The 21,877-nt window shown below is 36.2% G+C and overlaps 1 protein-coding gene across 10 annotated transcripts in view; it reads left to right on the forward strand.

The window, feature by feature from the left end:
* The window catches only part of FAM184A (family with sequence similarity 184 member A), a 68,002-nt gene that overhangs the window by 42,054 nt on the left and 4,071 nt on the right, over nucleotides 1-21,877 (forward strand). For 4 of the 10 annotated variants that reach the window (XM_030491099.1, XM_030491102.1, XM_030491104.1 and 1 more), the window contains exons 10-15: nucleotides 9,769-9,981; nucleotides 11,091-11,244; nucleotides 11,665-11,792; nucleotides 14,013-14,197; nucleotides 14,693-14,839; nucleotides 17,766-17,883. In XM_030491099.1, the coding sequence (XP_030346959.1) occupies nucleotides 9,769-9,981; nucleotides 11,091-11,244; nucleotides 11,665-11,792; nucleotides 14,013-14,197; nucleotides 14,693-14,839; nucleotides 17,766-17,883 (945 nt within the window). Of the gene's footprint in view, nucleotides 1-9,768; nucleotides 9,982-11,090; nucleotides 11,245-11,664; nucleotides 11,793-14,012; nucleotides 14,198-14,692; nucleotides 14,840-17,765; nucleotides 17,884-18,568; nucleotides 18,674-19,559; nucleotides 19,698-21,877 lie in introns of all 10 variants that reach the window. The other 6 variants (XR_003992103.1, XM_030491095.1, XM_030491096.1 and 3 more) reach the window with 5 other exon arrangements.

Genomic DNA, 21,877 nt, shown 5'->3' on the forward strand with positions numbered 1-21,877 from the left:
TTGTGCATCACTGTAATGAGGCTGGGTCACTTTCTCTGTAACCACCGCATAGGTACTGGAAAGCTAGTAAGTGCCACAAAACCTTCTCCTCTTTAGACTAAACCAACCTGATTCCATCAGAAGGATATATGTTCCAGCCTCAGCAATCTTGGTGGTAGCTCTCCACTGAACAAGTTCAAGCTTATCAGTGTTTGTCTTATACTGAGGCAACCAAAGCTGAATGAATTGGAAGAGGAGACAGAATGTGCCCTCCCTCAGGTGATGTGCCAAGTCGAAGGAACTGATCCCTTCCCTCAAACTACTGGTTGTTGCTACGGTCTAGTATACTGCCAGACCACACTGCAGGCTCATGTTTAGCCTACCGTTGACCATTGATTATGCAAAGCAGATCTGTAACCCAGTATGAACTACTGCAGGGGTTTAGTTCATTGCATGTAAAAGACTTCACATTTGTCCTGGTTGAATTTTGTGGCAACAACTTTTAAAAAATAAAAATAAAAAATGTTCAATCAAAAAATTTATGCCTATAAAGTGTACTAAAAACTGGCTTGTTTTTTAATTCTGTTACACTAATCTACAAATTTCTGCCCTCTACTAGTTGTTGCACATTTGATAGGTGAGGTCTAGCTTTTGCATAAAGCAAGGAAATATTTTTGCTTTTATACCAGTAATGCTAAGTGGTGCCTTATATTACGCATGTAGGATTATTGTTATTCTAACAGTACAGCTTTATTATGAGTAAAATAATTCTCTTGAGAGAAAATGCTATTCAGCTGATTCAATGCTTAAACACATTCTTACTAGTTGCAAAGCATCACTTACCATATACAGTTAAATGTGGTTGGTAGGTTAACTAGATCAGTATCTAGAGACCAAGTGTGCAGTTCTTATCCCTGATATGAGAAATTATTCTAGAAGACATAAAAAGAAAGTGCTTTTCCTTTTTTCCTGTAAATTGTACTAAGTACTTCTACATCAATCCATGTGAGAGTTTCTTCATGAAATATGAATTCAGATGAGCTAGCTCTTCTCCATTTCTTCTAGCTGTGTAATGGGCTTTTAACGCTTTTCTTAAAAACATTTTACTGCTGAGAAGGCTTCAGCCATGGACAATATAGCAGGAATCTTCTTTTTTAAAGCATAAGCATGTTCTCTCTTCTGCGTCTGTGTTGCGCAACCTTCTGTTCTGGACACTGAAACGTATAGGTTAAGACCTGTGTTCTTCTTATCTATTTCTAGTTTCAGTTATTGCTCCATCTGTGCATATGTGGGGGTGCTTATTGCAGAGCTGACGTGCATCCACATTAGCAGAACTGGGAAACGCTACTTTCCTTCCCCAGCACAAGGATTACTGGCCTATTCCACAGCCTGTGTAATCCTTGCTTTAGAAGATTTGCTGTCAAATGGATGCTCGAAATTTCTACAAGAAATAACTTGCACATACCCTAGATCAGTTTCCTGAAAGGAGATTAACTTTCAGCACAGAATCATTTTACTCTGCCTTCTGTCACTTTATATTGTCCTGAACACACTGTCTAAAGGCTTGTCTGTCAGAAAGAGAGAGGAGGTAAATTTCAAGTAACACCCCCCCCTCCCAATTCTGTTTCATTATTCTTGTCTTCAACAATACTGGTAAGGCTACTGTGACATCTAGTGGATGGTAAGGGATTTTGGGCAAGATTTAAAAAGCACTTTGAAATCTAAAATGCTGAAATGCAAAAGAATGAAAAGAAAAATCATACCAAAGAGGGAGCAAAGAACAGAGGAGACCTGGAATGCAGCTGAGGGTAAGGTTTTATGCCTCTTCTTTCATATGTAGATATTTGTTGTTTTTCCGGAGGAGCACCAATTTGTGCAGCTCTTGGAAACATTCAGAAGTGACTACAGCTCTCAAAACTGTGGTCTGAATGGGACTGTGCTGCTCCTGCGGGCCTCACAGAGAACTGGGGAGCTTTGGGAGTTTCTGTCTAGATCCAGCGTCCACACTCATCCTGCCACCCACCACTGATTTAGAAGAATCAGTACTCCTGTATTCTAATGGGGAAACCTATGCTTTAAGCAAGTCAAAAACTATTATATATGAGCACGTGAATAATCATGTAGCCAAAGTCACTGCAACCCTCAGAGGGCCAACTACTGAGGATGTTTCACCCTGTTTCATGACTGTCCGTAGTTCTTAATAAAGAATCCCCCTTGTTCTGGGTTCCCTTGTCTATGCAGAGACGTGATCCTGAAGATTTGTTCTATCTACATTGGTCATTGTAGCTTTGTCTGGAGCTTGAGCATGAAAACAAATGCCTAACATTCAGCTGTACTATCTCTTTTTCTGAGCTTTTAGTTATGGTGAGCCCATTCAGCCCCTACTGCGCTCTGTTCATTATGTTACTCTTTGTTTAAAATATTCCGAATCTAATGGAGGAAATTCATTAAAGACCATTTACAATTAAGAGTTACTCAGCAATTCAGACAAACAAAAGCAACGGAACAAATAGAGTTTTCTAGGTATTTCCAGTGGGATACATTAGGAATACTAACAAATGTTAGCTTTGTTCTTTTCCATTTCTCTTTTAGTTTCTTCATTTAATTTTTTTGTCTCATGATGTTGTGTTTGTTTAAATTTAAAAATACATCTAGGCTGATGTTTGAAATTACAGTATCTTCATATCCAAAAAAACTTGTCTCTCTGATCATAAATTTCTAATTGGAATTTAATATTACCAGGTTTTGTTTGGCAATGTTTGAGTTAGTAAATCTGGATAAGGCTGAAAGACTTTTTAATTCTACCGCTCAATGGGTGGAAAAGCATGTGAAATTCTTGGTACAGTACATAATTACTGATGAGTGAGTCAGAACAGAGTTTAATTTGATATTTGGAGTTAAGTTTATACTTCTAAAACTGGTGAATAGAAACCTAAGCCAAATCCAACAGTAACACCATTGCCCAAATAAAATTCTATTCCTATATCAGTATATGTTTTCCCTTTAAATGTAAGGTAAAATCTCCGGCAAGAATCTAGTTTTAAAACATTACCCTTAGTCTGTTTGCTCTGGCAGATAATTGCGCAAGTAGCTTTGGCATAGGTTCAAAACAAATGATAACAGTGGACCATGGAAGGAGCAAGAGACAACTTAATTAGGTGGGGCAAAATTTGTTTGAGATTCAGCAGATCGATAAAATTCTAGATTAAGGGCACTTCCTGACAGATGCCTCTCTGCTCCAGGAAGGATTAGCCAAGATATATAGTCTTTAAAGTCCTGACAGTATTATGACAAATAAGTAAAATTAAATGGAGCTTTAGTACCATGCCAAAAACTTTAAAAAATATTGAGACATTCAAATGATCGTCTCCTCCCCCAACCACTGAACCTGAAGTTTGGCACATTAAAAGCATATAATCCAAAACCCAAATAGGTAAAATGTCAGAATACATAGGCATTTTGCCTAGCAGTTTGATAGACACCTACAACTAGAAAAGAACTCCATCTTTTTAAAGCAACAGGGTAAGTACCCCACCCTGTGATAGCCTGGACACAGGACCGTTACTCAGGGTTGCTACAAGACCAGGAGGCAGTCAGGACCAATTAGATTCCAGAGATAGTTACACATTTCAGAACACCCGATATATGCTTCATTTTCCTCGGTAGAAAACTGTTGGGTTTTGAGAGGAAGGGAAGGGGCTCTAAATGCTGCTTTTCCTTACCAGTCAGAGAGGGCAAATTTTGATGCAGTTCTTCCATTCCTAGCATGTCACAAGCCTCCAGCCAAGTACAAAACACTGTAGTGGGAAACAGCTGCTTTCCAAATCTCTGCAGGGTCATCTGTCGCGTAAGCTCTGTGCAGCCAGAGACAGTACATCTGCTGACAAATCAGTCTTTCTCTTCAAAACAAAGATGTATCTTGAGGGAGAGTTTTGAGGAGCTTGTTGTTGTTAGCTGAATAAAATGGACTTTTGCCAAAGGTCCTCCAGCTTCTTCAGTCAGCATCTCAGAAACTAGTTTCTTATACTAACGTGATAGATGCAAATAGGCTTTCTTCTTCAGAAAGGTTAGGAGTCTTTGCTGGAGATCATTCTTAAAATGAGGCAAAGACTGCATAGCAATCTAGATCTGCTTTGATACAACAGATAAAGCTGGACTTTCCCCATTTAGGGTCTCAGGTATTACACAAGAACTCGGGTTTGCCAGGAGTATTTTGAAAATTCAGTAAACTATATACTGAAGTCAGATCTTGACACGATCAATCTTTCGAATAGTGATCTGATATTTAGACTTCAAAGTACTTGTATTTCAAGTTTTTTGAAAAATCAGTAAGCTGTATTTACTGTATGTTCAACATTTCTGTGTGTGGTTTTAGAACACATGGGAATGTCAAACATGTAAGTCCAACTTTATTGAAAAATAACCTTTTTTTCCAATAAGATCTGAGCATTTAATAGTTAATTTTTTCGCACAAGGTAATTACTGTTCTTCTCTCACAATCCGGGTACGTGTGTTGCTCACAGTGAAGTAGCCTAAGAAATCAGTGACAAAAGGAATACTGAACTGAACTGGAGAGGTTTAGTGCAGAACCTTCATCAAAAGTTCATTTTGATTCCATATGTTTTCCATATCTCTGAAAAACTTTTAAGTTTGGTGAAATCACATGTATTAAAATGGTTAGCCCACCTTAGTCCGTCAACATTAAGTCCCACAAGTTCTTGAAACTGAACATTTATTTAGCAAGAGATCATTTCTCCTTCTAACAGCTCCCCCCCTAAACAAACCAGACAGATGGGAAAGGAAGCACAATAAAAGAACAGGCGGATTTGTTCAGATCGGCGGTGTTGAAATCCAGTGTTGAAATCAGAGCTGGTAGATGCTAGTCTTTTGTCTTGTCCGGTGGAGTAGGATGCCTCCTAGTGTTACGCCCTTGCATAGAAAATTGTTGGTTGTAACCCTCTTACAATTTTAATAACATACCTTTGGATATTCCACAATAATGTGTTTTTGTGTCATGCCTTCTTGTAGATTCAGGAGAACAAATAATAATTTCTTCTATTTGTATTTTGACAAAGTATTATCTAAAAGTTCCTAACTATAGGCTTCCAAGCTGGTGCCAAAATACCTGCTGTCTCCTGGAGAAGGCCATCTTCTTGACTGACCTGTGCCTAAAGGGGAATTGACCATGCTGGATTTGAAATTGCTCTCACTTCATTTCTGATGACTCCATTCTGTGCATGTATGATTTGTATGATCAGTAATATTTCATATAGAACATTTACTTGGAAATACGTTTTTATTTTTTGCTTTTCATTACTAATCAACACTAGTATAAGTGGTACATGAAGTTTTTGCTGGAGACCTTCAGGAAGAGTCTTTTATGTACCCATCTCATTCTGGATTTTAAGAAAAATAAATGAAGTATTTTAATATAAATCTATCTTCACTACAGACTAAACTTGTTTTCTGCCCTTTAGCAGTGAAATTTGATCTTTAATATGGGTTTAATATGCTTGTGATATTTCAAAGACACAACTGACTGATAGAGGCCTTACACAACATCTTTTCTAATAGTAATGCAAATGGGTGTACTTAATGATTTCTTCCCAAAATTATTTGTCATAAAGGAGAAGAGGAAACAGTTGGGTAATTTAAAAAACATTCAGCTGCATAATATATGAGTAAAGAGTAATATTATGTTGAAAAGATAATGCTATCCTGGATGTTTTCAAAACATAACACAGGAAAATGCATCATTTTGTTCCGTGTTCAATAGTGTAATATACTAAATAAAAGCAACATATTTGTATTTTTTCCAGATAGTTTTCAGCTTATTTTTCCCTGATGAAATTATAATTAATGTTCTATGTTTTACTCTCCCTTCCTTATCCTTTTTTCTTTTACTTAGTTGATTTCTGAATGTTTCCCTTTATTCCTGTGATCTTTTCTTCATAGCGGCACTGTCTCGGTGAAGCTTTGCATAAATCTATCAGCAATGTAAGTGATTTGCACTTACAGCTTGTGAACAGGGCATGTCTGCACTAATAAACCTGCATATCCTATAGTACTGCTTTAAAGCTTTAGCCTATGAAGCAGAATACATGGTAATACTTGAGAGGAGAACGTTTGCTACTAGTTATCAAAAGCTTGTGTACCGCATCCATTCATCTGTGTAAATGTGTTTATATCCCTGGACATCAAACACTATGTACATGGTCATAATATAAGCAGCATTTTTATGTCATTGTTTCAGCAAGCAAGCTTGTCGGCAGTGCAAATGTGTATTGCAGAGCTTTCCTTAAAGCATGAGATTGATGCTGTGTTATAATTTGCAGTTTTGCAATGCAAGTCATAATTGTAGCCAAAATGTTCTTTCTTTCTATTTTTTTTTTTTTGTTATTTTAAAAATTCTTACAAATGTTTTTAGTGTGCTGAAAAACTTGGATAAAAGCATTGAAATTTCAGAGAATAGTGTTTAGAGCTGTCTTCTTTTGAGTCCTCAGTCCAGGACTATATAAAAGAGGTGATCCAAAGACATGCAAAGGGAGGCACTAATGTTTTCAAAAATGTGCCCTTAAGAATATCAGAATAATGTTGAAAATTATGTAGTCTTCTAAAAATAACTCATATTTTTAACACTTGATGTACTTTCAACCAAAAAACCCCACCATATTATGAGAAGGGTAGACTAATCTGACTTGCTTGTTAGAGTCATTTAATCCTCATTGTCCTTTATTTTCTGTACAGTCTACTGATGCAAATAGGCATCTCCAGACACTGACTCACTTCAGGCTGTGGTTTTGCAGTCACTTTAATCTGTTGGAAGTGTGAACTGCTCTTGGGAAGTGTATTCCTGATCTCTTCTAAGGTGGCTTCCTGGCCAGATGTCAGACTTCTCTTGGTCATCTCAGTTAAAATGTTTTCTGCATTTCCAAGAAAGAAATTAAAATTGTTTTGCCCTTGGCCCATGCTAAAAATATTTATAAATGTTATACTGAGAACTATCAGAATTTGGAGCAGGGCCTTAAGCAAGAGACAGATATAACTTCAAGCCAAAAATACATTTTTCCGTGTCATCTTAATAGAAAGTTGGCTCAGTTACCATGGTCGACTCCATTTGAATGTTATTATTGAAAGGCTTTTTAGAGTATGATGTTTAAATTACCTGAGATTCTGCAGGACTGAACAGGCCTTCCCCTAGAATTGTACTGAGAAGTTCTGGGGCTTCTGAGAAAACAAGAACTCCACAATACGAGAGGGAAGTTTTTGTATAAGTAACTGAAAAATAGGTATTAAACACAGTGTTACCACTGTGCAGGTAGATTATCAGTGGAGTTACACTGATGTTCAGCATATTTTCTTTCACAGGCTGTTTACGAATAAGTAAGGCAGGAAAGTTTGCAGCTTATAAATAGTTATTGAGGGTGGAAAGGACAAAGACTGTCTGAAGAATTACAGAATAGCTGTACACAGCCAAGGGACTGGGCAGTAAAATGGCTGATGGAATTCAGTGTAGATGAATCCGAAGTGATACAGAAGGAAAACACCCCACAAATTCTAACTTCTTATGTAAAATGATGAATCTTACCTTGACCTGTTACTACTATAGAGCAGGTTTGGGGACTGTGATATATAATTCCATGAAAACATCATCTCAGTGCTCAGTAGGAGTCACAAAAGCAAATGAGACATTAGGACTATAGGAGAGAAACAAAGAACATGTAAAACCATATAAACCACTATATAAATGCAGAGTTTACTCTCATTTTAAATACCTTATGCTATTTTGGTCTCCTATTCTTAAAAAGAAGTAGTAGAAAAGGGGCAAAAGTAGAAGAAATGTGATGACAGATAGGAAATAGCTTTCACACAGTGAATCACTCCTTAAGACAAAACTTTAGTGTGGAATAGGGTGTAAGGAAGGAAATTATGGAGGTCCACAGAAACATGAGCAGGATAGAGTAAATGAAAAGGGAACTTCTTTTGACTCCTTTCCATATGGAACTTGCCACAGGACACTGGATACTAAAAGCTTTTATGGGTTCAGATAATGGTTGTATTTAATTAATGCTTCCATGAATTTACCCCAAAATACCTCTTCTGATGTAAGAAAGATTTCTGGATGCTCAATAACTTGAGAGTCAAGATCCCTGCATTTATGCCTTGGTTTTGTTTTCCCTGGGTAACCGGGTTGGCCATTTCTGGAGGCAGAACCAGAGATCAGACAAATCTTTGTTCTAACACTGTACAATTTGTGTGTGATATCTATATTTAATGTACTCAGTAAAGGATTTTACATGAAGAGTTCAGATTACGGAAGGTAGTATAAGCCTTCACTATACTTGTTCAATTGTAACTTACCTGTTTCAAAGGTACCTGAAGTAAAATACTGTTGATACAGCACGCTTAGAAGGCAGAGTATATATGCCCAGACACAAAGAGCTGGTGAATTTGAAATGCAATGAGCCATGCTCATTTCATTCAAATTAATTTGCTTGTTTTGTTTTAGTGCTAATTTTCTTTTGTGTAGCTTTTTTTCTTTCAAATCTGCTTAAGCTGTGCCCTTCTGAAAAAGAAAACCTGTATGTTCGACAGTAATGTTCATGCTGCAAGTTGTCCTCGGTATGCTGCTATTAATTTTTTGTTAAGTGGTGGGTTTTAATGTTCTGCAAATCAATAAATTGATGTGCAATGTCATTATTAACTTCTAATAATTAATTTTAAGATATGTTGAATCAAATGACACTATCAGACTGTCATTTATAATTCAATTTTAGGTAATGCTCTGAGGCTTGAAAAAGTATCCTTAGTGACTCAAATTCTTCATTACATGGCAATTTTGGTTTTCCTTCTTTTTAGTCACTGTAGCAAAATTCTCTTTTGGTTAAATCTTGTTTCCAAAATTGGAGGGTGTATCTCTTGTGCTTGGTTCAAAAGGGAATACTGGCTTAGTATTTTCAGTCTGAAAAGATGCTACCTAATGTGAAGAACAAAGTACAACATTATTATAAAAAGAAAATGTGACTTTTAGAATACACGTGACTATTAGAATACAGAGCATTCTAATGTATTGAAATGCTTGTTGGGTGAAAAGCATAATTTGTAAAATCATGTATTTCTAAGAAAATAAGTATTTGTGGCTCAGATTACTTAGATCTTGAAAACCAGTAGAAAAATCACTCTCATAGTATTACTGAGCTAACAAAAAATGTGTGTCTGTGGAGATCCATCAAGTGTAACATTTTTTTGTGCTGTAGAGTGATACGCTACCATTTCTTTTTAAATAAAAGAACTACCAGTAAGATAGGACCATATCGCATCAAAAGATACAAAAATCCATCAATCTAGATGTCACGGGCTGCCCTTCCCTGCCAACTGCAGGATTTTCCTTTCAGAACTGATGTGATGTTCCCCTGAAAATAGTTTGTTTTACCAATCAAGTGTTTGATTTCAGACCTTGATAGTGTCATTTTTATTGAACTTTATACAAAACCTAGAAATAAATTTTGATTATTCAGCCGTGCAAAATTGCGTTATAAGTAGTGCTATAGTGTGAACTGTCAGGTACAATAACCCTTACAAAACTATTTAAAACTTATTATTATATCTCTGAGATACAATATTAACCACAGGTTCAGTAGATGGATGGCATTGCTTGTCTGTCTTTTAGTTAATGTTCTGGCTTTAAAATTTCAAGTGTTTTCTTCTTTTAAATGTTTTGGGGTTTTTTTTCAGAGTTGATGTTAGCATGAATGACTAATGGATATTTGCTGTTCTGTTGTGGGTTAGATCTCCTTACTGAAGCAGAATCTGGAGATGCAGCTTTCCCAGTCACAGAGCTCTTTGCAACAGCTACAAGCCCAGTTCAGTCAGGAGCGACAGAGGCTGACTCAGGAGATCCAGGAATTAGAAGAGGAGCATCAGCAAAGGCATAAGTCACTTCAGGAAGCCCATATCCTTGCCTTTCAAAACATGGAAGAAACAAAAGAGCAAGAACAAAAGGCATGTTCATCTGAATAAATTGTCTTTTTAGCGGTTTGTGTATAGTAAAATATCTGCATAACTACTAAGTTTCCTTTCAGCTGATGTCTGACAGTAACATTTTTATCCAGCTAAAACTGATAAAGACATATTGAAAAGCATCTCTAATACTGGCATTGTTTCATGTCTTGCTTTAAACTCTAACTGTATATGCATATATATATATGGATATATATGTGTAAAATTATCAACACATGTTTCTTTAAAGTATCCATCGTTATCCATAACAATATATTCTAGTTGTGATTTGCAATAGGTTTCTCTGTATTTTCCATTATAGTTACCTAATTTCATATGTTTTTTCTGGTATTTCCTGTCAATTGACTCCTTTTATAATATATTTTATATTTTCATTATGTTAAAAATTGTGTAAACTATGTTCTGCAACTTGCAGAATAATGTTCATGTCCAGAACAATGTCACACACAAGATATTTTTTTAAAACCTTGACTAAACCAGCTTTAGAACTGAAATTTTGGCAATATATAGTACTTAATATGGTGTGTATCTTAAGCTTTCTTTTTTTTTTAAGTTCAGATCTAGAGTGTACCTTTACAATCAGTTTTCCCATTGTCCCTACTGAATGTAGTTTGGTTTACATCATAGACTGATATTGGAGCATGTAAGGTGGATTACTTTTGTTCGGAGTGAAACTAGGTGATGTGAACCAGGAACATTGTGCTTCATACACTTCGACAGGGAGTAAACATGAGTGTTAGTGGGGAGCAGAAGTCCCCAAATGCGTATTCTGTGCACACTAAACCCTACCACATTGCTTGCTATTGTAAATATGTTAATATATTGTTGGGGGTTTTTTCTCTTTTCCAACTGTGAGCAGAATAGGGGTTTGTGCACAGGTAATCTTGACAACCATCAGCCACTAAAAAGAAAAAATATAGTAGTAGGATAACTTCGTGAGAGAAGAAAATATGAGCAATATTTGTGCATTTTTAAACAATTTCTAGAGTATGCTGATGCCTGCTTTTTGTTGCTAGTTCTTAATTGTTTAATAATATTTTATAAACTCCCTAAAGTGTTATAGAATAAATTTTTCAACTTTGATTTCATAGGAATTAGAAGAACGTTTGCAACAGAAGCACTCGGAAGAACTTCAGGCACTGAAAGAAACACATAAGCAAGCCATGGAAGGTTTCAAATTGGAGATGGAACAGGAACTTCAGACTCTACGATTTGAGCTGGAGGATGAAGGAAAAGCTATGTTAGGTATACTGTTTTAAAATTGCAAGCGGGTCCAAAACCATTATTTCTCCTCATACAAAAATACATGCTCATGTTTGTATGTACATGTGTATTGTAACACTGTAGTGTATGTCTGAGTCATTCAGTGTTGACGTAATTTTTCCTCTTAAAATCAGTATATGCTTTAACAGGTAAGCCCACATTGTTCACTTCTGAAAAATCTTACCCTTAAGTTTTTGGGGTTTTTTTTGGAAGGAGTAAGCAACCAAAGCTCATGGTGGAGAATGTTTCAGAAAGCAGCAGGAATAGAATGATAGGACAGTTGCTTGGCTGATGTAAACAGTGTGTGTTTGCTCAGCAGCAGTACTTGAGGGAGCTGAACTGTTATTGTTGATTAATGTAAACATTTGCAAATCAACTGTTCTTTCTGTTCGTGGCAACTAGCTTCCTTGCGCTCAGAGCTAAATCATCAACATGCAGCAGCAATTGACCAGCTAAGGCACAACCATCAGCAAGAACTGGTAGCTGCCAAAATGGAGCTGGAAAGAAGCATAGAACTCGGGAGGCGACAGGTAGGAGGCATTGCTAGCAACTGACTGTAAAACTGCATAATCAGTATTCACTTTCTCTTAGCTAGAGGCAGGAACCCTTGTGAACAAACAACAAACATATAATCCTTCAAGGTCAGCCAGCACCAGCAGATAATGCATCCCTACTTGTTCACCTGAGCTTCCTTGCTTGGCTTTTTCTTCCTTCAACAAACTTCATTCAAGCCTAGTAATGACTCCCATACCAAGGCAGCTTCCTCTCAGAATTGTGTGGCCACTTGTGAGCACACTAGCTTGTGTGAAGTGCCAATTCTCACAAAGTTCTACTTGTCCTCAGCTGCCCTCAGGACTTAAAAAGGAAAAAGCTCTTTCTCTCTGAAGCCTCAGCAATATGGCTGAGAAGTGGTTACTTAAAACCAAATGAATCTTCAAACTTAGGAGGTACCCAAGTATCTTGTTTTTTGGTTTTTTTTTCAGGAGGCAAATTGGAAAAGATAAATTAACATCTAAATAAAGGTGATCTAACACCTTGCAACTGTTTCTTATAAAAACCATACCCAAAGCCCAAAACAAGCCCCCAAATCCCAAAGCCAGCATGGACTTCCTTTGCTTTCAGGAGCAAACTGATTCGTTCACTTTTATCTTTCATTTTTCACTTCATACACAATCAGTTTTTCCAGTAATAACTAAAAATTCAAAGCTTGATCTCTATGAAAGGAAGCCAGACTCTTGGAAATAAGAGGACCAGAAAATTACTTCTTTATTTGCCTATACAATAGGCTTTTTAGGATTAACTTACTGATAGCCCAGTACCAAGGAGGTGGAACAGTTTTAGGAGTATATTAACAGAAGAAACAGGAAACAAGTTTAATTGAATATGGCCTTTTCACAAACAGTCAACGATGACCCCTTCTGTTTCTTTTCCCTGCTGGTTTAAAAGTGTGAGCACGAGAGGCAGAAATGTGGTGCTCTCGACAGGGAATTAAAACATGCAGGATTTGGGAGGATACAGATAGTTTCAGTTGTGTGTTACTTAAGCCTAGAGTGACAAACCTGAAAGAAGTTTAACTTACAAGACTGAGTGTTTGATCCAACCACAGATACCATGTACTTTTGGCCTCTGTACAATGATCTGCTAAGCATGAGCTTTAGTTGTGAGGGCAAAGCAATTAATTGTGTTTTCCTGTGTTGGGATGCTCATCAGTTCACAGGGTCAGAGCTGTACTAGATACAGTGAGTTCAGAGCAGGATGATTATATTTGCTACTTTGAAAAATATTTCAATATGTGGGTATAAATTTTCCACCGCTTTTTCTTATAACTTTAATATAGTCTTTCTATAGGGAGGTAGAGTTATTTTTAAAGGTCTATTCTTAAAGATGTCCTATAAAAATTGTATCTTAGGATATATTTATATTTCCTGGGTGCTTGAAAGCACAAAACACAATTACACATAAAACTACTTTGAAAAATCTGCTGATTTTCTATCTGTGCAAACTATATGGTCATCAGTTATTGAGAAACTGTAAGAAGTGGAATAGATGGAAATGGAAAACTCTGAAAAAAGGTCGATTTTATTACACTTTTTCTAAACTGAGGAGAATCATTATCAAAACCATTGAGATGGGTTCCAGTTGAGTTTTCCAGATGTTTGGAATTGGAATTTCTTATTCAAAATGAATGATGTTTATTGATTTATTGGACACAATAGAAATATCATAAAGTATTTAGCACATATTCTGCTGTGAGATATTTATGACTCTTATATTTACCTAAAATAGGAGCCTTCTGAAGCACTTGTTCATGCAGGCCATACATCTTGAGCTATTTTGTCCCATTGTAGGGGCCTGTAAAGGGAAAACCAGTTTCTCTATACTGTGTGTTGAAGAGGTAGAAAGTGCTGCATGCCCAGCCCCTGGTCCTTAGTGGTGTCTGGTTTTTTGTTGTATGTGTCAGCAAAAGGAAAATGTGATGAGCTACACAAATTTTAACAGGCAATGACAGGTTTTAAATTTTTTCACAAATGGAAATTGCTTGTTACAAAACTATGAGTTCTTATTTGTACTTGTACACAATAAAAAACCCCCTCAGTTTTAATTATAATTTGTGTCAGCATCAAAAACTGAAAAAAATTGTCTATTGAGTGGAAAATTCTGCTCAGCTGTTACCTCCCAAAAGCAAGTATAGTGCTTCTGAGAGAAAAGTCTATTTAAAATACTTTTTGCTGCTGCTACTTATATCATAGGAGAAAGAATTTTTATGCCGAATATCAGATCTACAAGATGAACTGAGACACCGAGACCATCATATAGCTGAACTGGACAAAGAGATTCTGCATCTTCATGAAAATATAAGTGCATTGACCAAGGAATTAGAGTTTAAAGGGAAAGAAGTTCTCAGAATACGCAGCGAATCCAACCAACAGATCAGGTGTGAATTTTTCCACTCTAAACAAAAATGTGCGTTATTTCATGTATTGTTTTACTTAAGAGATTTTACCATCTTCAGCTTTTAATTTATCCTCTTAATCAAGTGATGTTATAGATCATTTAGATGTCTTTAGAAAAAGCTATGTCCATTACTATTAAAGTTAGTGAATATTACCATACAGTGAAGTTGCACTTCAGGGGTACGCTTTGGCATATTTTAGTAACAGTGTTGGGTTTTGGTTTTTGGTTTTGTTTTGGTTTAGTTTTTTAATTCATTGTGTTTGTTTGTTTAAAAAAGCATTAAAGGAGATGCATTTTCCATGAAAAAAGCTAGAAGGTTGGAGGACACTAAGTAGTGGAGTTTGATGAATCAGTGATTCCTTCTGTGTTGTTTGATATTGTGTAAAAGCCATTAGAAGCATGGCAGCAAATCATGATGAGCAAACAAGTCTGATTTTAGAATAACTCTCTTTTTAACAAAAAATAAATTAAACAGGATGCATGAGCAAGATTTAAGCAAGAAACATGAGAAAGAGCTGGATGTCTTGGCAGCAGATCACATCAGAGAGAAACAAAGCATGCTGGCAGATTTTAATAAGACCCAAGAGCTGCTCAAGGAAATTAATTCAGCTTTACAAATTTCGTAAGTTTTGTTGCATTAAAAAAACTTGTGTGTAGCTGCATTTGAGTGAATAGTTCATTCTGGTGTCCATAAATTTCTGAAGATATTGCAGAGATGCAGATGTGCAAAAACCTCGGTCAAGTATGGGGCCTAATCTTGCGTTCTTTGGGAGAATTCAGTAAGATACACTGTTAGGGATTTAAGACCAAAAAATTTCAAGTAGGAAAGATATTAAATCCGTGCAGTTCTTAGGAGATTGGAGAAAACGTTATTTCAAATGCGTTTTCTCAAACTTTAATACAATCTCTCTTGAGAACACAAGAGTTTCTTCAACAAGTCTCTGAACAGTATTTGCTAGTAAGAAGTCTGATTATAGCATGAGTGATGCAAACATTTTCAGGCTTGCTAACATAAGGAAAATTAGTGTCTGAAATGGATTATGTGAGCATAATTATAACAGAATACTTAGAGTGTCCCTGAGTGAAAATGCCACCTGGGGTTAGACTACCTCTGGGCAGAAACGATGTAGTAGTGTGCCACCTAGCCAGTGTTTTCCTGTCTTCCACATCCTTACCTCTCGTCTGTGATGTACCCGTTTTGGTCAGGGTTTCTGGCTGAGGCTCCATAGCACATTGAGGGCTTCCTGACACAAAGTTGTCACTGAAGGATTTCTATTTGCAGTACAAAAGATTTATGGCAGAGAAAATAATTGGTCCTGAGTATATGATAGAAAACTTTTACAATTAAATATCAATTTAAAATGGACAATAAAGTCCAAATGGATCTAATTCTTTCTTGATAATAAGCACTCAGAAATTGTCTTCAGATAAGATGGGTATAAAATTCTAGTTCTTACTCCCTTGTAATCATCCAGATGCACACTCTTGTGCCCTGATAAATGTTGTAACTTGCCATTCGGTAAATTAGGCGTACCTCCTGACTGCTGCATTCATCTTGTACAAGAAATGTGCCTGCAGGCAGCCACCAGAATTAGGTTTTGGAACTGTTTACCCTAACCTTTTCTCCTATGAAGTTGTTTGGTTTTCAGTGTCCTGAAATTTTCCGAATTTAGTTATTTTTCCCGACTCCTGGTTCTTGCTCAACTTTGGGCTGTGAGGAAGCAGCCACTGGCCTAAAGAGAGCAAGTGTTATGCCCTGCCTTTCACTGTGTTCTCTCTCTCTACTTAAACTAAAGCAAAGTGCTGCCAAAAGAGGAAAGTATGTTAAAAAAAGCCCACAAAGTAGTTTTATGCAGCTATTTCTTAAGTAACTGTTTCCCCAGGTTCAGCCTTACCTAAAGCACGGCATTGTGAACATTTATGAGATGGAGAATCTATCTTACAGTAATAGAGAGTGGGTATCATTAATTAGGCTCTACAACCAGAGTCTTTAAATTACATATTATCTCTTTGAATCATTAAAAAACCAGAGTTCTCTGAAATCTCTGGAAATAAAATGACAGCTGTGTGTAACCATGCACTGCACTCTGGGGATCTGTATGCAATAGCTTAACCCAGCAGAAAATGTATACACAAAAATAAACACAGCTGAGCATATTTCTGTTCTGCTGAGTCAAACGCCTTTTCTGCAAAGAAAGCCATGTTGTTCACATTCATGTTTTATGTAAATACATTATATAATCTACTCAGGTTACATACACGTTACTTGAAGGTTATAAATATAATTGAATATGAAGTGTTTTTTCAGCTGCAATTCAGGAAAAATCACATAGCTGCTTCTGAAGGGAAAGTATTTATCTGAAGTGAGAAAATATGTCCACTTCCGAGTGTCTGGTGGAATTAAGTTTGAGCTGACTTAGACACCTTAAATTCATAGATTTTTTTGAGGACTTGGGACTTTTTTCTTTTTTTTTTTTTTTTTTTTAATTTCTTTTTTCATTACATTTGTTAAATTTCCTGAATCTGTTCTGAAACTTGGTTCACTAATCCACACGAGGGCTGAATATGTGAGAAAAGCATTTTAGTAGTTTTCTTTTGAACAGCGTTTAGCATCATGAGCATTATATTTATGTTTTAAGGAGACGTAATAATTTTAAATTGTCCTGCTCTCAAAAGTTGTTCTTGCAGAAGAAACAAGGATCTTTATGCAGTTACTTGTACAATTCCTCTCTCAGTTGGCTTATTTCACTTCTCTCCTTTAATGCTTTTCCACCAGACATTTAAAATTTCCTCCGATTTCTTCAAATGTTACCGTTACATTTCTCTTAATCCAGATATCCCAATATCCAAGTGTTATTGCTTTTCTTTTGCTCATTCCTTTATTTCATCTCTAGTGTACTAAGTTGCTTGTGTGAAGAGGAATTATTTAGCTGTTAGTGTTCACTGTTCTTGGATATCTTTGTTCCAGTATGTTCCACATGAACTGAGGAAGATGGTGCCAGCCTCGGCTGTCTATCCAATTTCTCCAGTGTCACAAGCATGCATTAAGAATAGTCATCTATTACAAAATATATATACTGTTTGTTTTCTTCATCAAGAAAGCAAATGGCCAGCTTTTAAGATTTTTGTCAGTATTAAATATAATACGATATAGTCCCTATATTTTACATAAGAATCCATCTTAGCTATGTCTCCTGTAGTTCTCCTGTCTGTATGATGGTATTGAACACCTTATTTTCAGTCTGACTTCAAAGAGGCCTTTTTTTCAAACCCCTAACACTTCATGCACAAGAAGGATGTTAAGTTTTTAGGCTTTTGCCCAGGTTATGAGTTACTTGAGCAAAGGTTATGGTTAGTGTTGAATTCGTTTTTTTTAATAACTAAGCTAAAGCTGAATGATAACATAGAAATTGATTTACTTCAAGGTGATAAGAAATCCATCTTCTGTTTTTACTCCCTGAACAATTTGTGCTAATCAAAGATGTGAATATTCGTTCATCATTTAACACTGGATCAGGCTAAAGGGGGTATTCTTCTCTCCTATAAAGTTTAGAAGAAATGGAAGAAAAATATAAAAACAGAGAATCAAGACCAGAAGACTTGCAGCTTATCTCAGAACTGAAAGACCTAATTGCAGAGCGGGACCAACTCATAAAGAAATTGATTGTAAGACTTTTATGCTTTCTTGGTTTCATATCTCAGCATATACAAAAGTTAATCTAGTTCAAAGAGTTTGAAATGTATTTAAAGAACCAATCCTGCTAGCATGTTATTCATATTCTTTAACATGGTACCTCTGTGGTTCTAATGACTCATAATAGTAAAACTAATTAGATATGGAGAGGTTTACATAATCAAGCATAATACCTTATTACAAAAAAATATTTCAGTATGACCTTGATCAGACGTCTCCCATCTCCAATCCTGGAATAAGCCAGCCATGTAAGCCATATAAGAAATAGTTTCTTCTATGAGGTTTCTAAGCTTCCCAAATTCAGAGCACAACACAACCACCATATGAATCTGATTAGATCCTGATTCAAAAGCAAAAAGGAATGAGGAAATCAGAATTAATTAGAGATCAGAAGTCAACTATACTGTGTCTTAGTGCGTAATTCATTAGGCTGTGCTCACTTTCAGGAACATAGAACTGCAACAGTACTGCATAAATAGAAATTATTTAGATTATTGCATATAATAATATATAAAACAGTAAGTATAAAATGCAAGTTTTAGAATTACCAGTTTCTTTTAAAACAAACATAAATTTATTTGAGATCATTTATAGGCAGATTTGGCCACTAACATTGAAAATGCATAAAAAGAAGTTTCTATTTGTTCTTCTTTTTAGGAAGACAAAAAGTTCTATCAGCTGGAGCTAGTTAACAGGGAGACTAACTACAACAAAATGTTTAATGCAAGCCCTAATGTTGGTGTTATTAATCCATTGGTGAAGGTATGTTCCATGGACTTCATTGCTGAAGTGAAGAAAAAGAAATCTAAACTTAGGATATAGTAAAAGAAGAAATATATGTGTGTGTGTGTCTGCGTGTATACATATATCACTCTTAAAAGACATGTTCAAAACAAGGAACATAATTTTCCATTTGTCTCTATTTTTGTGTAGGTTTGTTTATTTTATGTTGTTGAGAGATCCATTGGTATTGTTGTCCTGGCTTGCTAGACATGTATGACATAAACCAGTTCCTTCTCACAAACTGCAAAATCAAAATGGGAAAGTGACAGAAAAGCGAGAGAGGGCAGGACTGTAGTCACTGTGTAGTGAAGAACAGCGACATCTGCAAACAATTTTAGATTCCTAATTTTACTTGGTTATTTTGCAAGGTGCAAGGGCAATTTCACTTGTAAGGTGGTGCTTGAGATGGAAGAGCATCAGAAAAGTAGAGGGAGAGGAGACACTAAAGGAAGAGAATAAAGGTAAAGAGGGGAAGGGGAAGAGTGTGAGAAGGGCATGGAATGAGTCTGAATGGAGAAAGACACGGTAATACTGGAGAACAGGAGTGACAAACCAGGTATGGACTGTGGGGACAACAGGAGATAGAAGTCAGTCTCTAGCCTTCTCAGTTACTGTCACGACCTCTACGAGTGACAACACTTCAGCAGCAGCGTTTTCCAGTTCTCTCATCCTGCTGAGTAGCAGCCAGTGAAGGCTACTGTACATGGAGGCATAGTTCCTCCCTGTCACTTCAAAAGCCAGCATCATTTCTCCATGAGGAATGCGAATAGACTGCAGTAGGGTACCTTAATTTTATGTTTTTTCACCACTTCAGGAGTAAGATTGAGTCCTCTGACATTTCCTTCCTCCTTGTGATAACCCATAGGTTGTTTCACCTGCATGGAAAGGGAAGAGATTTGTCCCAGCTGTAGAGGCAGAAGAACTCAGGAAGGTTCTGAAGCAGAGGGTAACCCAAGGGGCACAACACGAGCAGCTCAGATGCCCGAGAGCTCCAGTGATCAAGGTCCAGCCTCTGTTATCTGAGATCAGGCTGCGATTTAGCTAAACTTTATTGTAGTTTCACATCAGATGAGTGTATTTGCCACTTCTGCACAAACTCTGCTGCAAATTGTCAATATTCTGCTGTGCTTTTCAGGAACCCAGCAGCTCTCACAAGCTTATCTGCGGCTGCCTAACTTTTATGCATAACTGCATAAAAGAGCTTAGTTTGAGCCCAGTAGAGACAATACCAGGATGGCCGGATATAATTTGAATGCTTTGTTTTTGTAAGATAAAGGCTGCTGGAAAATTCTGAAAGTTTGTCTGAACCACTCATTTATAAAGATGTGAAATGTAACCATCAAGTATATACTCTTGTGTTTCGTGTGAAATCTGAAGTGTTTGGGAAAAGTCCATCATCAGATTTCCATAGTGATAATTCATGTATTTTTATAATATGCTTCTATCACTTAAAACTATTTGGACTTTAAGACTGTCTTGTATGCCAGAACATTTTAATCTCTCATTTCATGAGTTGTGGACTATGTTACTTTATTTTGTCAAAGCACCTACTGTGTTATTGGAGAATGAATTACAAAGAAACTGAAAAACTCATTCTCTTTTCTTTTTTGTAATGAAAAGACAGAATTTGAGTTACTACAGGCTTTGCATATTAATGCAAAATTACACCCATTGCAGTATGTATTACAGCTTCTCTAATTAGTGCAATGGATCTGTTTAGTATAACATTGTTACATCTGAAGTTTCTTAATACTTTGCATGAATTTCATGGAATTATACATACAATTTTGTCTCTCCAGACTTGACTGCTTCAGAAGCATAGATTGTTTTACAGAGAATAAGATATAAACTGTAGGATTTTTCTAAGCACTTATGTGGATAATACACATTTTCCAAAAATGAGCCACCTCTGAAGCACATGGCATTTAACATACCATGTTAATTACAATGTATATTATCTTGAAGATGTATTTTACATAGTTGGTTACTTTTACCGAACTATTTTTTTCCACCATAATGTTGTTTCTTGCTTCTTCAGCTACTACAGGAGAAGTGAAGTGTATGGGGCAATCTTAGCTTAACCCTTAGTTTGATGATCTTTCACTGTAATGCTTAAAAGACTTTTTTCTATTATAGCTTTCTGTTAAATCCACCAGTGTGGCGCCAGTTATTAGCTTGTGCCAACCCCAGAGAGGTCAAGCAATGAAATCAAAGCTAGAAGAAAGCTGAAGAGAAGAAAGTACAAACAAACAATAGGACTCATGTCTGCCTCCATTTGAACTCATGCCCACCCTTGAAAAGAGCAGCTCTCCTATTTCAAGTGGAATTCTGCTGAAAAATATTCTAGCAAAATAACATGAGATTCCACTTATTTTTCACTTTATTTAGTTCAAGTTTGTGTAGTCCATGAGCCCTTAGGAGATTCTTTCCTGAGTTGCTTGGTTAGGCTTGCATATATGTAATTGAATGAAAGTATTTATTACATATTCAAATAATACATAATTCAGGAGAACAAGTGAATGCATTAATTCAAAAATCCTATTTTTGGAAATAAGGTTTTTAAAATATTCATATTTTATTGTAGACATGGAGTATTTGATAGAAGGCAGAAAATACACACGGTATTGTGACACACAGCTATTTTTAAAAAGCTATCAAATTATTTGAAGCATCCTTCTGCATTGGAATAGCTAGAAAAATAGAGTAAACACTTATTTCTTTGTATGATGTGTTATGGAGAGTAAAACAGTGATATAAAAATAAAATTCTTCAGTATTTGGAGTCCCTTGAAATACGAGCAGTATAGAGCGTGTAAAAAGAAAAGTGCTCAGTTGTGCCATCTGGTGCCTAGAAGGGGTAACTGGATTAACATTAGAAGACTGCTAAGAGGCCTTTTCCTTGTGCGAGAAAGAAAATGTACAGTACTCTTTTTATCCTTAGCAGTATTACTATAACACTTGCTAACTATGAGGGCTTAATTGCTGTAAAAGAGACGTAGCTGCTTCTCTAGCTTTCGTGTTCCAAGTACCAAAATGTGCCTCAGTGATGGGGTGAAACCTGTTGGACAGATTCACTTTTTGTTCTCATTGAAATTTGCTGTAATTACAGTTGACAGCAGACCTGTTTCACTGATACGAGAAAAGATTTAAGTAAAAATGAAAGATTTAACAGACTAATTGACAA

This window comes from Strigops habroptila, chromosome 6 (genome assembly GCF_004027225.2).
Source record: "Strigops habroptila isolate Jane chromosome 6, bStrHab1.2.pri, whole genome shotgun sequence".
Classification (NCBI taxonomy): Eukaryota; Metazoa; Chordata; class Aves; order Psittaciformes; family Psittacidae; genus Strigops; species Strigops habroptila.